Source organism: Ischnura elegans, chromosome 4 (genome assembly GCF_921293095.1).
Source record: "Ischnura elegans chromosome 4, ioIscEleg1.1, whole genome shotgun sequence".
NCBI lineage: Eukaryota > Metazoa > Arthropoda > Insecta > Odonata > Coenagrionidae > Ischnura > Ischnura elegans.
Window position 1 is genome coordinate 97,293,211 of NC_060249.1, and position 17,718 is coordinate 97,310,928.

General features: G+C 40.2%; 1 protein-coding gene across 1 annotated transcript; it reads left to right on the forward strand.

Moving 5' to 3' along the window:
* Positions 1-11,608: 11,608 nt before the first annotated feature.
* LOC124157820 (protein ANTAGONIST OF LIKE HETEROCHROMATIN PROTEIN 1-like) lies at positions 11,609-14,201 on the forward strand. The gene is made up of 2 exons (XM_046532850.1): positions 11,609-12,090; positions 13,004-14,201. Exons 1-2 carry the CDS (start codon positions 11,771-11,773, stop codon positions 13,926-13,928), a joined length of 1,245 nt encoding a protein of 414 aa, XP_046388806.1. The 5' UTR covers positions 11,609-11,770; the 3' UTR covers positions 13,929-14,201.
* The last annotated feature ends 3,517 nt before the right edge of the window (positions 14,202-17,718 follow it).

Here is a 17,718-nt window from a genome sequence, read left to right on the forward strand (position 1 = left end):
AGTAGTAAGGATAGTTGCTACTTGTTGAGTGGGTCTAAGAGGAGATCCTCTGCCCCTTGGTCGCCGCTGGGTCGTGGCTAGTCCCGACAATGGTCCTCCTCGCCGCTAATGAGGTCCTTCCCCTTGGGCCCTTGGATCTCCGCTATCGGTAACCGACCCCCTCCTCCCCACCTACCGCTCCCCCACCCATTGTTGTGGCTCAGCCGTTCGTATCTTCTTCCCTCGTCTTGCACATCCGTCTTGCTGCTTCCGAGACCCGCCTCTGGTCCTCCTGGCTTCTCGCTTTCATGATTTACGCCCGTTTGCGGAGGCCTATAAAGGAGTGTTTATAAGGACGGGATTCTCGGGGATGGCACAGTGGAATTGAAATTGTTGGAATGCCATAATCGACGTGTCTACCTCGAATGGGAGTAGCACACAATAATTTGTAGAGAATGGGGTTTTTACCCCTTAGTTGATCGTAAATTTTCGTGGGCAGCTTTCATGTCATAAAGCTATTGATCACAGTTTTTCTCTTCATAGATGAATATAATTACTTCTTGTCATTTTTGCATTTTCACGGAGCATATTAACTCATATCGATGGCTAAGTTCTAACAACACGTATCTCAAATTCGACCGGTTTGAGACAGGTATCATATGCAATAATATTAAAAAATAAAATTCAAGCAAAAAAAAAAAACTTTTTTTTGCAAATTAATGCTTATTTTTCAGTTTTATGAACTTTTGGTTTATAATTTCAATGTACAAGTAAAGCAAATTAATCACTTTTTTGCTCTCCTGAAAAGTTGCTATTTTTGAGATACGTGTTGTTAGAACTTAGCCTTAGATATATTGAGATACCATTGTAATATAACAAGTCCTTATCCCCAATAGTTTCACAGTTTTGGAGGGTGGAGTTTTTATTCCTCTGTATATCACTAATTTTTGGACATTGTTCTGGTAATCGTAATCTGGTAATTACTGATTTTTCCTGTACTTTACCTGAATTTGTTCCTTCTTTCATCTACTTACGTTTCAGCCGAGCGTTATGTCATGCCTCAATTTTAGAACTGAGTTTTCCTGCTTTAGCTTTTTTGGAATTCAATGAATAAAGACCATAGTTAAGGAAGCTAAAGATATCAAAAAGTTCATGACTAGGGTACCTGTGTGAACTTGCTGTTCTTTTCGTCAATGCTATCATACAACGTGATATAACACAATTTGATCTTGGAACGTATTCATCGCCGTTGGAATAATATAGCTCTTCTCTCTTAGTAAATGATTGATGGCTCGGCGAGATTATAATGTTGTAAAAAAACATCCTGAACTCGTCTTTCTTTTCCGGAGGGGTTTCTCGGCTGAGACAAAAGGAGAAAAATAGATTCCTTCCTGCTCTCGTAATGGCCTCCAGCGTGCTCTTTTTTGTGACCAAAACTATAATGTGATTTTATGAACGTACCTCCCGAATCGCTACTCATGCATTCAAATCAGTTCCATTTTTTGTGTTTATTTTTTTATGGAGACCAATTCACAACTTCCTGTGCTGTTAGAATTATGTCTTCACCCTTCACAATTGCTCAAAGGTTTCCAATCTTTAATAATCTTTCCTGTCGCGCGCTCGTACTTAAGCTTAAGTCACTTTCTCTTTCGACATCCATGCTCGGTGCCTCAGCAACTTCCTCTATTCCTTCATTCATACCGTAATGAGTCTCATTTTTCATCTAATTTCTCTATCTTCTACTCTCTATTTCCTTGAGATATCTTTTATCATCATATGTGACCCATTAATCACTCCACAAATAAGCCCTCATCGTAGAAGAGATGCATTAGATGCTTCAACTTTAAGATTCAATTATTTTCCATTCTGTCACTTGATTTTTTGCATAAAAATCGAGGCACTAATTTGGAGAGCTTTATTCAGTAAATTAAGTTTTTTTTGTCTCTCAATTTTATCGGTAAAAAGGCCGAAGAGAAGGATTAGGGTATTCTTAAAAATGTCTCCCGCGTAACTCAATAAAGTATCCCGTAGTGATCATTAGATATCTCCAAACCAAGCGTATTGAGATAGGAATTTTTTACATCATCATCTCATTAGAAAAAAATTGAGATTTGAAAAATTTCTCTCGTCCTCATGTCACTTATAGTCACCTCCTTTATATCAATTAATTATGTAATTTCATACCAAATGAGAAAATATGCGGATTATTTTTGTATATTAGCTAATTAGTCATCTTGTGCCACAAATGGAGTGCACAGTGAAACCTATATAGTCAACGGAGTTTTAGGAGTTGTAGGAATTTTTGACTTGTTAGTTGTTTTATAGTCTTATTCCCTCGTTAACGTTTTATACTTCAAGGTTCAGGTGATAGTGTAAATGAAATTAAATCGTGTTCCTCCAAGTTAACGGAATGAGAATTATTTTTCCTTGGGTGAATCAAACGGAGACTAATGTGTTAGATTTCATTGCATACGGAGAAGTGTTGTTGGAGCTTTGAGTTCCGAGAATGCGTTAAGTGTACAAGAAGTGGCTTGTAAAGTGGCATTAATCTCTGAGATATTATATTATGCTCGATCTACGAGTTTGACGTTACTTTAATAATATTTACTAATACGTTACTTTAATTATAATTAATGCTCAATTCATAAGTTTGGTTTTTATTCTTTACTTTAAATAAGTATTAAGCATTTCAGTCACACGACACAAGTCTGGGCATCTCATGCTATCATTGCTTGAGATTCATTCCTCTAGGCCTGTCAATTTTCATAATAGTTAGGGATCCTGATCAAGTGCTTGATATTCATTAATCATGGCGGATTTCCAGCAAATGGCGTTTGGGTATCTACCATTTTATATGTTACGATGTACATTGCAGTATTCGTTTAAGGGTTCTGGCTCAATTTTTACCTCATTTTAACGCTTATTTCAATTTTTTAATTAAAAAAATTATTTCGTTACCCTTAAAATATGCCAAATAAAGTGAGGAATTGGAAGTAAAAAATCAATATTGTCATTTTTAGATTAATATTATACTATCTTCTTTATCTTTTTACATATCATGCAGTTTTATGAACTCTGATCTTGAAATCAGTTCATCATCCCTAGAGAATCAAATTGAGATTTGAAAAATTTCTCTCGTCATCATGTCAGTTATAGTCACCTTCTTATTATGAATTAATAAATTAGTTTCATGTTTAATGAGAAATTTGCGGTTTATCTTTGTACAATAGCTAATTAGGCATCTTGAGTCACAAATTACGTGTACAGTGAAACCTATATCGATGGCTAAGTTCTAACAACATGTATCTTAAAGTCGGCCGGTTTGAAATAGGTATCTTAAACAAAGTGTAATGCCATTAACAAATGAAATACTAGCAAAAACCAACTCTTTGTTTGCAAATGAATGCTTCTTTTTCAGTTTTATGTACTTTTGGCTTTTAATTTCAGAGTACAAGTAAAAGAAATTAATCGTTTTTTAGCTTTCCTGAAAAGCTGCTATTTTGAGATACGTGTTGTTAGAACTTAGCCATCGATATAGTCAACGTTCCATGCTCGTATGTTTGTGCCATAAAGTTGATATGGAAGCTTAGGCCCTCATTAACTCTCTTAAAATTTGGCAACTGAAGTTTTTCTAATTAGGAAAAGTAAGAGATCCTATCAAAGACTGGGATAAAATTCGGCACATCGGGCCATGAAAAGTTGAAACTCCATAATTGGGGCGTGCACTGGCATAGAGAGCCGGGGGCGTATTCACGTATCTATTTGTGTATTTCTCCTCTCTCTCTCAGTCATCCGCCGAACCCGTCCGGAATTCTCCTTAGCGCCGAACGCATTCCATCCCCAAAACAAACAGAATTACGAACGGGGAATAACATCGTCGGAATCTCGGGCGAGAAAAGAGAATTTGCAGAGTAGGACTCGTTGAAGCAAGAATGCATCTCTCCTCACTAGGGGATGTTGTCGGAGTCTCTTTTATTACCGTGCAGGAATCGATGAACTCGCTCTCAGCGAGTGAAAAGTAGGTACCGCATACTGACTATTCGACTCGAAGAAGCGCAGAAGGTGACTGGGAAACTCAACGAAAAAATTGACCGTCTTCGACTTTTCCCTCATTAAGAAGAATCGAATGGCGAGTCTCCGTGTACAAATTAAAAGGGTGCACACCTTGTCTTCCCGCTCATCGCCCAGGAATTCAAGACCTGAAGAAAATCCCACGTCCTTATGCAAATTATCCGGTAGCCGAGAATGTCTACGGGCGGTCTCCTTGAGTCTCTCGATCTGAGAATAGTGAGCGAGCGAAATGAAATTCACGGCATAACCAGGTCGTGTCGCGGCGTTCATACTCGTGTCGTGTTTCCCCCTGTGTGTGGGACGGCATCGGCGGAAAACATGAAAGAAACGCGATTCTTTGAATGCCTAGCGTAAGAGAGGTTCGCGCAACTACCGTCCGCATACCAGATCCCTAGCCAGCTTGGATAACGACATCGATACGTCCCACAGACCGTCGACTCGCGGGTCCATTGTTTCACTTGCGATTTGAAGAAAACGTCAATAAGGCTTTTAACCTACTTGTTCCACGCCAAGGAGAAGGGAAAGGGAAAACCCAGGGATACATCCAGACCTCGTAACCTTAATAGGGGCCCATCTATTGTACACCAGCGGGTAAACAAACAATCCGGAGGCTGGAGATGTTGCCATTCGTGATGTGCTTTCAGTGGGAGCATTTCGACGTTTGTACTTTCCATCATTAACCCCGCGCAACACCTCATCACTTCTGCAGCCTCCGTTAATTAAAGGAAAATATGAACGCGGAAATAGGCCTCTCTTTCGGCCTTGAAACGGGGGCGCCTCGTTGCCGATATCCCTGGCCGAGAGACCGACTGAGGGACGCCTGCATACGGTAGGTGGAGCAGCGGGTAAGGAAGGAACTTGGGAGGGTGGTGCCTGGAGGCGAAAAAGGTGAATAAAAAATAGCCGTGGGAAGGGTCCTTCCGTGATCGTAAGCATTGCGGTGGCTGGGACTCTTTTTCGAGGCACCTGTGATCAACGTAGAGAGCTTTTCCCCTCGGGCTTATTCTACAGAATGAATACAGGCTGCTTTTGTTGCTATCACCCAGTAGCACATTGTAAAGAGCCGTAACCCTTTGGGAATGGTCCTTTGAGTGCGGAGTAGAAGTCGTGTTTTGTTAGACTCTACTTCCTAGCCCTCTGTAAGAGAGGCAAGAAGTTTTACCATTGGATAAAAACTACCGTCATTACATTAGAAGGAATCCAAGGTGCCTATTTTAGTTTTTTTGTTGTAAAACCAGGCAAATAAAGGACTATTTATGCTTAGTATTCTTCCAAGATCCGGCAATTTTTTGATAATATTATTAGCCCATTGTCTTCTATAAATTTTTATCGACGCTACTACCTTATGTGACTATAATTTTAGTAAAAAAATATGCCTGTATTCGGTAGCTGTCGTGCATGTACACTCCTCTCTTCCCCAAAGCCCATCGTTAAATTTTACGATACTGATTCGTAAATTAATGGTCGAGTGATAACATTAAATACAAGGAAACTCGACTGCTCCAATGAATATATTCATTTAACAATGCATTTAACAAACTTTTTGGGATTTATTCCTGTTTAAATTAGAATCACATGATGCATTAATAATGTATGTATATAAAACTTTACCTTTGTGGGATAAACTATTAGGGCTAGAGGAAAATATTCGTGAAAGAAAGAATACTTACTACTTCTGGGAAACTTCTGCTTGATGGAAAAATTTGATGCTTTTACCTATCTAACCATTTATAATCAATCCTGAATGGATTTCCCTTTGCAGGTTCCACTCAAAAACGTCATTAACGACACGACTCGATTCGGTGTTGCTATATCATTGCCAAGTGTCCGAAGGAACTTTCATTCATGATTGAACAGACACCTCACCGTAAACAACCAGTTTTAGTAGTACCTCTTTGAGTAGTTTTTTTTTCGTGGTAATTACACTAAGATATACAGGCTAGGTAGAAAGCAAAGATGGTAGCTCTTGAAAGAGTGAAATAGACAGGTCCTTCTTCTACTCTGCCCGTGTTCTAATGACCTCCAACTGGAGAGAAAGGATTTGTCATTAAAAAGCGCGTTGATGATGATGATGAGCCCACGTGACGCGAGGCGCCAAGTTCGGTAGGGATGACTCCTCGCCTCGATCTCACTCGGCGGCAACGCGCCTATACGATTCCAACAAAAGCTCTTCACCTTAACGTCGCCCTACTTCTGCTCCGATGAGAAAACATCGGGAACTTGTTCAACGAGGCAGAAAATAATAATCTAGTCGTCCGATGAACCCTTTGTCTCCGTCGGCATAACTCGTTAATGGGCACCACGGAATCTCCACACGGGCGAGTTAACGAAACATTGAAATCCGACGCTTTCAGATGCCTCAACGTTGACAGCTGAATGGAATGAATGCATGGTCAGAGTCATTATGAATGCTCTCTAAATCAGGGTTTGACTGTAGGTGATTGCATCCAGTCGCATTGGAATAGGATTTTGGATAAATGATGTGTTCAACTTGCTTTCAGACGTGGAACGAGGATAAGTGGTGGGTAATGTATTTCTTTAAATCTGGAATTTGTATATCAACTCGGATATGTGCTGCAACAATGATTGGTATCAGTTAAATTCAAGCTGTGGGATTTCAGTCCGTAATGCGCCGGCAGAATCGAAGCCAATTTCTTGTCAAAGTAATTTGTAGCTACTCTATTGGATGAAATTATGGCGTAGATACTTAAGCGTTCTGTCACTTTCTAAGAAAAGACAATTACTCACTGATAATCGAATTCAAAAATAATTTTTGCAGTATACACCATATTAAAAGCAGGAGATATTAAGCACAGGTTTGGTGAATTTTTTTCCAATATTGCTAAATAAACCAGCTAAGTTTTGACTGTTTGGCTACTTTTTTAATTTAACGATGCCATTTATAACTTTACTAAAGAAATTATTCCTTGGGGTACTAAGCTTGAGGAGGAAAGGAAATGATCGAAGGAAAAGATAACAGCATCTTTAAATTATCCTCTTCATTTGGTTGAAAGTCTGTATTTCATAATTAATACAGTTAAATCCTGACCTCAGCAAATTTCATTAATATTTTTGAAGATAACTTTTTAAACGTCTTTCATACAAAATACTTGGGGGTATTTGAATCCTTGTACGTAATACAAATTGGTTCAAATGGAATGTATGTAGAATATAAAAAAAAAATTTAGCCTGACTGACTACATTTTCCAGATTACATGAATTCGCTTTTTTCGGCGGATAACATTTGTAAAATTCTTTTGCGCTCACTACAAGGTAAGAAATTGAGTTTCCTAGAAAGGTAAAAAATATATTTATCACAGTCACCCATTTTTTATATTTTTTAAGACCCTTATTTCAGCTGGGAACGGCAACATATGGCCTCCCCCTTTCGTGGATTGGGCGATAGCAACCTTCTATTAATATTCACATCATTCATTTTTCCTATTCATAGCGGGAGAACATGGACAAGGACTCCTTTTCGATATGGTGGCATGCATCGGGACTAGCGCACTCCACTGCATCTTTGGGCTCTTGAGAACGTACATATTCACCAAAACCTTTACCATATGGGCTGACGAAGGATGAATGCCTGAGAAGAAAACTCGCTCCAACCCTTTCTCTGAAGCGCTGCTTTATTTTCCGGGCAATTTGAGTCCAAGGAGTTCCTTTGGGGGTTAGGCAGGGGTTAACAAGCCATGAATGCCGCTGACAGGACCTCTTCCCATCCTCTTCAACTCGGAAAGCATCCCATGCATAGAGCGCTTTCCTTCTTACGGCTATAAACCTCGTCTTTCAGAGTGGAGCGTACAAATGAAGACGTGAGCTGAAGTAAAGATGTGGATTTTCTCGTGGTAGCATTAGTGTCACGAGGAATTGAGAACTCATCATATCTTCAGCAATTAGAATCGAGGATAAATTCATCCTAATAAAATTTTAAAGTTAAATTGGAGAAAATGTCTTGGCTCCACTTGTTCCCGGGACTGTAAGAGTCTTAGAGGGCCTGCGCCGATCTGTTGAAAGTAGTTTCTCGACGTGAGAAACTACATAAGTTTATATAAGCTTATATAAATTTTAAATTTTGGTGCCATTTTGGCTATTTTTGCTGATGAAAAACGAGGAAGGAGATGAAGAAACGTTAAATTCGTAATTTTGTAAAAATGTTACCAATTTAAAGAACTTAAGAGAAAAATATTGAAATAAAAGAAATAAAACAAAATGTCACCTATCAATACACTATTTTAAGTCTTCACATTCGAGCACATATTAATGGCAAGGAATTAGTTATCCGAATTATACTCTTTAAACGAAATATTATTGAAGGAAAATATAAGGCTTGGATAGGAAATGAAGTAAATTGCATTCTCACAATTTTCCGTGTTTTCATAAAATTTTTATGTATTCATATAATTTTTACCTACCATCTTCATCTGATTACATTTGTTGCTCTTGTTCTTCTACGCATCACTATGTCATACACTTGTCAGTATCGATCTGTATATTCGGGAAGTAGGTATGGTGCAAGGCGTATCAAGCAGTTCGATTGTTGGGTAGGCCAACGTCTCTAGAGGAAAGGTAGTTTCTCACGCCGAGAAACTACTTTCAACAGATCGGCGCAGGTCCTCTCAGACTCTTACAGTCCCGGGAATAAGTGGAGCCGAGACATTTTCTCCAAGCTGCAAGTGGCCACTAAGGAACCCATCACAAGGCCACCCTTCGGCCGAGTTCAAGTCGGGATAAGAACCCAATCAAGCCCCTGCAGCGAGGAATGGACCGGGCGTCTTGGAATAAATGTGCTCGTCCGGGTTAACTGCGGCTAGTGGGACGAACGCATTTTCCCTCGAGTTCGTCTTGCATCGAGAGAACGAGACCCTTGAAGATTTGCCTGCATTTTTCCGCCAACTCATCTCCATAAGGATTGTTGTGCATTCGCTGCTTGACCGCTCATTTTCCGCCCGTCGCTGCATCTCGAGATTTGTAGCGAATCGACGTTTTTTTGTGTGTTATTCCTTGGGGTTTCCTTCGCGGGGTAATCCCGTTCAAATGGTAGTGCATTCAGATGGGTGCATTTTCCTGGCGGTGATTGGGCATGTACCACGTTATTATGGGAACGGCGCCCTTATTGCCCTTCGCCGTGTATTGAGATCGTAGAGAGCGCTCTTCTTGGCTGGTGAGAGCGAGGCCGTGAAGACTTGGCGTGACCATTCGAGTGGTGATCTTACGTCCCGTGTGTTGCATGTTCCCTATGGTTTATTTAACACGGACTACACGATTCGAAGCGGGCTACTTTTTTCCAAATTATTATCATTATTAAAGTCGCCATCAACTGATTCTCTGCCCACTAGCAGATCCCAAACACCAAAGTCGTCTTTACCTCTTCCTGTCCAAGACCTCTCATAAGCGTACCCAGCGAGAGGCAGGAGGGGGCAGCTGCCCCCCTAGAAGCAAACATCGCAAATGTCTTTAAGGAGAATAACGTATTTTCAAGCAAGTAATTTTAGCAACTAATAAAGAGCTGTTACATTTTCCTTAAAATGTTGGTTTCATACACCTTTTCCATGCTTAAATCTTACCTATAACCTTAACAACCATGGTCTCCCCCCCCCAGTTTTGATCCTGGGTACGCCCCTGCTTCCTCTATGGTTTCCTTATATGTAGCTTCTTCCTAACCTCACTGCGTCTATCATTTTCGACCTCCTTCTTCCTCTTTTCTTTTCTCCTTCCACTGTTCCCACGACTGCTGTAATTAAAATCCCCTTCCCTAATAAAATATGCCCGATCCAATTCCGCTTTCTCTTTAGTACGTTTCTCAATAAAGTTCTTTCCCCTAACTCTTTACTTCACTTCACATTCTCCAACCTTCTCCACTCATCTCAAAAGCATTGATCCTTTCCAGTGGCGTAACTATGGGGCGGGGGTGGGAGCCTGAGGGAATAGATCCCCCCCCCCCCAAAGCCTAAGAGGAAAAAAAAAATTAAACTATTGTCTGGATTTGATATGTAATAACTGCATCAGCCTAAAGTCAAATTTTAAGTGCCAAAATGATGTCAAATGAATTTCCAGGCTCGCTATTTTAAAAAAATTATCCTGGTCTACCCGTTTACCTGAGGGGGGGGGGTAGCCCCCATGCCCCTCCATCCCCCCAAAGCATATTCCTAGTTACGCCACTGATCCTTTCCCTATCTCTTCTTCCCAAAATCCACCTTAAAAGTAGAAATATAAAAGTATTAGGTTTCAAAGTACTCAACCTATTAATGTAGGCTTACATGGAATAGTTAAGAAGCATTCTGGCAGCCTCCCCTACCTTCATGTACTTCCTCTTTTCACAATAAAGCCTACTCATTTTCGTACTATCTAAAAATGGTAGTCTCTTCCTTCCTCTACCTCGTTTACCCAACATTGTACCTTCTAGCACTGTTGTCAACATCCTCTCCCGCTAAGTACCTACTCCCTCCATCCATATATTCTGCCTCTTCCATAGCTCATCTAGAAGCTACCTCTCCTCACCCACCACATCCAGCACTTCGTCGTCAATCCTCCTCTCCGTCTACGTCACCTTCTCCAATCTTCTTCTCACCTACACCTTGAACGCCTCCAGCCTTCTCTCGTCCGCCTTCCTAAGTTTCCACGTTTCCGCACCGTAAAGCGCTACTCTCCAGTTATTCCTAATATTAAAAAATATATAATTGCATTTACATTCTTCGGTGTTAGAAAGAAAAGTTAGGCTACTACTACTATTCAGGTTAGCCGAGCAATATCTTTGTCAGCCAAATATATTCCATTATTTATGGAGAGACTGCTGCGAAATTTTATTTTTATGTGCCATTTTCGGCTGCTAATTTTAGTGCGTGCTTGCATTGTATTATTGTAAAGTAACATATTTTTATCTATTACCCTAGATTGTGAAGTTACGTGCGTACGATCTCTTATCTATACGGCTTTTGTATTCCACGAGTAGGTACATCCCATATTTGTACACACGAAAATAATTTCTATCGATCAAGCTCCATTTCATTACTCACAAACTAACGCAGTCACGTTAATAATTTTTTGAAGTGATTCGAATCATTATCATTATATTCGATGTGTAACCACAGTAGAGATATTATAATAAACTACTTGAATAAGGAAACTTTTAGGCAAATGCAACGATTCATCGCGAGTTACTGGATGCCTTAAATGCATCATGAGTTGTCTAGAGAGTAAAAGTTTCTGTAGTTTAAAAATGGTACGTTTTCGACCTAAGCAGCTATTGAGGATTAAAATTTCTTGACGTATTTTTTTCCACTTGGAATAGGTCATTTTGAGAAAAGTTTACCAACTCATTCCGCTGTTCGATGTAGCGGAATTTTTGAAGTACTTAGTGGGAGTTTCACCCCAAACGCTATGTCGGTGTCGTGGAAGACTTCTGCAACTAAGAGGAGGGGCTCTAAGCTTGCGACCACGGCTCTCCCCTGAGGGGGCGGCCGGAGCATATTTTATTCACGTGGTCCCACCCCCACCTGTCCAACCTCCGTCCCCATATTCTGATTCCCTCAAGGTACGTTTTCCAAGGAGCGACTGTAGCGATGATCGCCGGGCGATGATCGCTGACCGATGATCGCTGGACGATGATCGCTGGTTAGCGGCCGCCTTGGTGTTTTCTTAAAAGCGACTGCGATTTTCTTCTGAAGCGAGAACCCAGTAGTCTCCAAACTCTTTACCTGTGCAAGTGCGTGAGAGCATGAGTAATAAAAAGAGGCGTATTCTAGCGTTTTTACTGAGTGAGGAAGAAGACGACGACGACATTGCAGAGAAAATCATTATTTCCAAGAGAAAGTCTGAGCATCAGATATATAAAACAAGGAGTGAAGAGGGATACTCACATATGCTGATCGAAAACCATTTGCGAGGAGACAGTGAGAAGTTTTGCGAATTTTTCCGTCTGAACCCCTCCCAGTTTAATTTTATTTTAAGCTTAATAGAGGATGACATAAGGAAGATAAATTGCAACAGACATCCCTATCCAATCAGACCTGATGAAAAGCTTGCACTTACTTTGAGGTAAGTCGGAAATTAATTCATGTTACATTTTGGAGTTGTTGACAAGAAATCTCTTTATTCTAAAATGATTTGGATACATAAAGTGGTTATTAAAATCAGTGCAACTACCTTAAAAACTGTAAGAATTCACACCCGCTCCTTCATAAATGTCATGCCTACCATAATCACTTGGTGAAGCTGGTAGAGAATTCCCACTAAGTGGAGTTAATCCACTAGTTGCTGGTGAGGGAGTGGAAAAGGTAGTGGACAAGGAAGGACTGGGAAGCTGACGCTCCACTTGCCTTCTCATTTCGGTCTCAAAATTAGAAACAAGCGTTAAAGTTTGTAATTTTATTTGGGTAATGAAATCTGGACTAAGTTTCTTAACTGTTTTAGCAATACTTTTAAAAAATAAGTCCACTTCATCCTCTTCTTCCGCTAATAAACTTTCTATGATAGTTTTGCGTTCATGGTCCCTTTCTTTTAGGTGCATTAAAAAGTTATCCTTAGCACTTTTTTTCACTTTATTGGCTCCACCAACATTCACTCTGTCTGCCGAGTTCACCGAGGAACCAGATTCCCCACTTACGCATATTCCTTCGATCTGCTCACATTCAGGTTGGGGTCCACTTACTTCCCTCTCGGATGTGATTTCTACATCAGCCGTATCCTTTTCATTGGATATGGTCTTTCTGGGGGCCTCCGTGGATTGCAAGAAAGATAACTTTTCTTTTAGCTGCCACTTTTTTCTTTTCATATCGGGAGCAGCCGCTGAGCCTGTCGGTGACCTTGCTCTTTTTCTCCTGTCATAAGTGTCTTTAATGTTTTTCCATCGTTTTTTACAATCTGTCACTGAAAGAAGGAAAACATTTTATCAAGTATTGAATAAAGATTGTTGAAAAACAAAAGTATAATTATACTCTACTTTTCGCAGGTTTTTGGCGACTGGAGAGTCTTATCATTCTCTACGGTTTCAATTCCGAATATCTGCCGGTGAAATAAGCAAGATTGTTGCTTCTACATTGAGCGTCCTGAGAGAAAAGCTAATGCCATTGTATTTGCCACCGTTATCGCCTGAAGAAGTATTAAGTAAAACAGATCAGTTCTACCAAAGATGGAATTTTCCAAATTGTGCGGGTGCTATAGATGGAAAGCACATTCGGATTGTCTGTCCTAGTAAGACTGGTTCCCTTTTCTTCAATTATAAGGGCTATTTTTCCATCGTTCTGCTGGCTTTGGTTGACGCCAACTATAAGTTCATGTACATTGATGTTGGCTCCTACGGAAAGGAAGGTGATAGCGGAATTTTTGATAGGTCAGACATTGGGAAAAAAATTGCTACTGGGTCCCTGCTTCCTTTGCCGCGTAAACTACCTAATTCTGATAAGGTACTTCCATGTGTGTTAGTTGGTGATGAAGCCTTCAGATTACATACAAATATGATGAGACCCTACCCAAGAACTGATGCAGCAGCTAACGAGCGAAAAGCTATTTTCAATTACAGGCTTAGCCGTGCTCGTCGAGTTTCCGAAAACGCTTTTGGATTGTTGTCCCAAACCTTCAGGATTTTTTACACTCCCATTCATTTACTACCTTCACGAGTTGATGACGCCATCATCGTTTCTTGCTGCTTACACAACCTGCTAAGAGATGACTTCATTTCATCACATGGAAAAACCAACTGTGATTTTGAACCGGCAAAAGATTTGCCTTGTCAAAATCTAATTAGTTTGGCTGGCACTGGAGGTTTTGCAAATCAAGAAGGTTTTTCTGTGAGAGATTCTTTTGCAGACTACTTTATTGGAGAGGGCAGTGTAGGATGGCAAAACCATCATGTGAACAGAACGGACAAAAATTAATGCCCTCCAATTTTTTAATGTTATTTTTAAATGATTTAAGTAGTATTATTGATAAATTTAAAGGATACATAAAGCACTCGGAGAAATTACTTCGATCCATTTAAAATATGTCAGCCAAGGCATTAGATACAGGTAAAATGAAATCACTTGAGGTCGCAAGAGAAATTTTGTAATTTGTGGATGTATTGCTCGTAAAAATTCAAAATGCTTATTGTCTATTATTCATATGGAGAGAAAAAATATTATGAATGTATTATTATGAATAAAGAATTACCAACTCATCAAATTTCTCATTTATAATATGCCATCGAAATGCAAGTAAAGTGTTGCCCACGGAGCTATCGGATTCCTACTGAAAGCGGTGCTGAAATTATGCAAAATTACCCTTTGGAAACTTTGCCTTGATATGAAACAAAGCCCTTACCACTGAAGTTATTATCCACCAGTCCCAAGTTAGCAATTAATTAAATATTGTATTATATTAGTGAAGCCAATTGCCGATTAGGAATTACGTAGTAGGTATTTAATGACAGCTTATATCCACACTCGTGCTAGAAGAAACCCGGCGCAGTTACACATCTACAGTCGAAGAAAATTTTCCCTTTTTGCCGTGCAGCTAAGAATCCAAGGTCATAGACTAAAAGAGTCCGTAACTTATTAGGAGTATATCTATGGGAATTCTTAGAATCTCATCCAGGAGACGGGATTAAGCTAATAGTTATCAAATATGTTTACTGAGTTGCAGCAAAGGAACTTCATTAGTCTCATTCATAACTACACTTGGTGGTCATTATCAACTGGAATCAATCGTAATTATAGCATCCAAAAAATGTTAAATGGCATAATATAACAATTAAAAATTAAATTCTGCAATCTGGTGAAAGAATAGTCATTATCTAACAAATCGAAAAGATGATCTGAAAATGGTTAACGAACTAGATCTGTTCAAGAAATAGCAGATACAAACTCAAGGAAATTTTAGATTGTGATGAACTCACCTGGTCTTCTTACATATTCTGCGATCTCTTTCCAAATATTGTCTTTCACACGTATGTCCCGGTATAGTGGATGGTGCAAATCATACAGTGCTGGATGGTCTCTCACCTTTTCAGTCAACTTTTCGTCTTCTTCCGATGAAAAATTCAATTTTGTGGTGCTGCACGCCATGATATCACTTCATTCACCGGCAAATAATCGCTGGCGACTGCGATTCCTACCCCTCTCTGGGCAGGATACCATAATCGCCCAGCGATCAAAGTAAGCGACTCCCGCAATAGTCGCGTGTTGGAAAATGGTTACATTGTAGAGCAACGTATGCAGGCTGTCGCGATCATCGCTCAGCGATCATCGCCCGGCGATCATCGCTATAGTCGCTCCTTGGAAAACGTACCTTCACCCTTCACACCCCTGCCTCTCTTTTCACTCTCGCTATCTCCGGCCTTTTCATAACTCCGACCGACTACTTTCGCCTCAGTCACGAGTGCCCGGTAATAACTTGTGGCGGGGGGAGGGGGATGCCACGTATCTGCATGGCCGTGGAGGATGGGGAGTAAGGTGGGAGGGAGTGGAAGAGAAAGAAGGGTCATTTAGCCGTTGCGGGGATCAGATTCCAATTTGTAGGACTAATGACGCGCCCCGGGGCCCTTAAAGGAGTATACGCTGCCTTGCTAATTGGGCGGCCGGCCACTCCCAACTCTTCCTCACCCCACCTTCCGCCTCAATATCCCATCCCCCCCACCCCTTCACCCCTCCTTGATCCCTCCAACCGAGTAAAACTTCCCCATGTCCCAAATCACAGGTTGAGCGGGCGATATTTCCACGTGACTTTATTTTTTTTAACCATTTTTCAGAAATAAAAAAATGAGAGCTGGTCCAGCATCTTTGCGGGTGTATTGGCGAATGTTTAGGGTAAGGGGAAGGGAGTTTGGAGGTTTATAAACGTTATACTCCGTCCTCTTGCTCCATAAACTATTCTTTAGCACCTTACGAGAACGTTTTTCGGTTCCTTTGAAGTCTCTCTCCCCCTACTTCCCGAAACGGTTCTTTTTATTTTTGTGGGGAGATTGGGGATAAATTATTATTGTTCCTCTCTTTTTTTTGTGCGTACTTCTGCATGCCTGCGCCAGAGATCGTGCGAATGCTGTCGGGAGGGTGGGCTATTTTGGTTGGTGGGCCGTCCGAGTCATGATGTTGTTGAGGGATGGGTCGAGTTCGCTTGGCTGTGGAGAAGAGGTGGGCTGTCTGGTCATATAGGAGGAGGCCGCCTTTGAAAAGGATAGCTTCGGTGCTCTGATTTATGCCAAACACATTATCCCATGCGACGGTGCGCGTAATCGCCTGCCCCAGACGATAAAAGCGTGCACACCACGTCTTGTGGGACACACACCGCATCGCCCCGTCGGCGTTTGTGATGTTTTAAGCTTTTCTCATTCTTAACAGCCTGCAAAAGTGGTCCGCCAGGTAAGATTTGACTAGTTGGCGGAGATCTCGATCAGCTACCGACGCGCAGATGTCAGAAATCAAAAACGGCAGGAGATAAGGTAAACTCCTATCTCTAGGTAATAGTATACTATTCCATCTATTTAAAAAAAACTATAACAGCCCGCAAAAGGGGCCCGCCAGGTAAAATTTGGTCAGTTGGCGGAGAGCTCTATCAGCTACCGACGGACAGGGGTCAAAAATCATAAACGGTAGGATATAAGGATATCGTCTTTCTCAAGATAATGATATACTACTTAATTTATTCCCACAAAAAACTATTATTTATTTTTATGGACTTGCCATTAATTGAGCATATGTTTTAAGTAACATATTAATGAAGGTTAAGAATGGCCTTATTTCCAAAAGAAAAATAACTTACATCGATTTTTCCTCAAGCATCTACCAACTCTATCCTTTCATTCAGGTTTGGAAGGATTTTTTCAAACGCATATACGGGTATATCATTTTTTTAAATGGGTTTCGTCCGTGGACTATTAAACATCCATTTGAATGACTGCGATCTTGATTAATATTGCAAAAAGATATTACTCTTAAATAATATGAAAGATGATTGAAAAATGATAAATAATAAAATGTGTTGATGCGCTATAGCATGATTTGGAGATAGGGGCATGGATATCTACCTGCAGTTCAGTTCCCATTGATGCGCTTCACGGAGCAAATAATAAATTTTTCTGTCTTATTTTGTATAGCTACCCGTATATGGGTTAATTCGGTCCCTTAAATATTAAGTTTTAACTCTTAGAGGTATGTCTATGCTCCTTTATCTGTCTTCCACATTCGTAGCATATAACAAAATATTATATTTTCATACTCTTCAGGAAAATATCAGATTTTTTTAGGTTTAATGTATGAATTATGTTATAATATTAAGTTAATTCGTAGTATTGCAGCCCAAAGATTAGTATTTTACAGCCATCAAATTCTTCTCATTAACATGGGCGTACCCAGCGGGGGATAGAAGGGGGCAGCTGCCCCCCCTAGAAGCAAAAGAAAATGTAGTTCAAAACGAAAGTTTTGAAAAAAATTTCTTTAGAGCCAAGAAAAGTGATTTTAGTATAAAACATGCAAAAAAATTAAAAATATTTCATTTTTGAGCAAACAATCTAAAAAAGCGTTGTAATATTTTTTTCGAAATTTTTAATTCCTTAGCCTTTTCTGAGTTATAACTTGAAAGACCACGGTTTGCCCCCCTCTAGTTTTGATCCTGGGTACGCCCTTGCTCTTTTATGCTAGTTTCTTCAGGTTTATGTTGAAGCAAAAACCCAGTATATACTGATTGAAAAAT

What these genes read in the sequence shown, in the direction of transcription:
- LOC124157820 (XM_046532850.1), top strand. Translation starts at nt 11,771, where the DNA reads ATGAGTAATAAAAAGAGGCGTATTCTAGCGTTTTTACTGAGTGAGGAA. An exon ending in AAGCTTGCACTTACTTTGAG is followed by an intron (nt 12,091 to 13,003) that starts GTAAGTCGGAAA and finishes TACTTTTCGCAG; the next exon opens with GTTTTTGGCGACTGGAGAGT.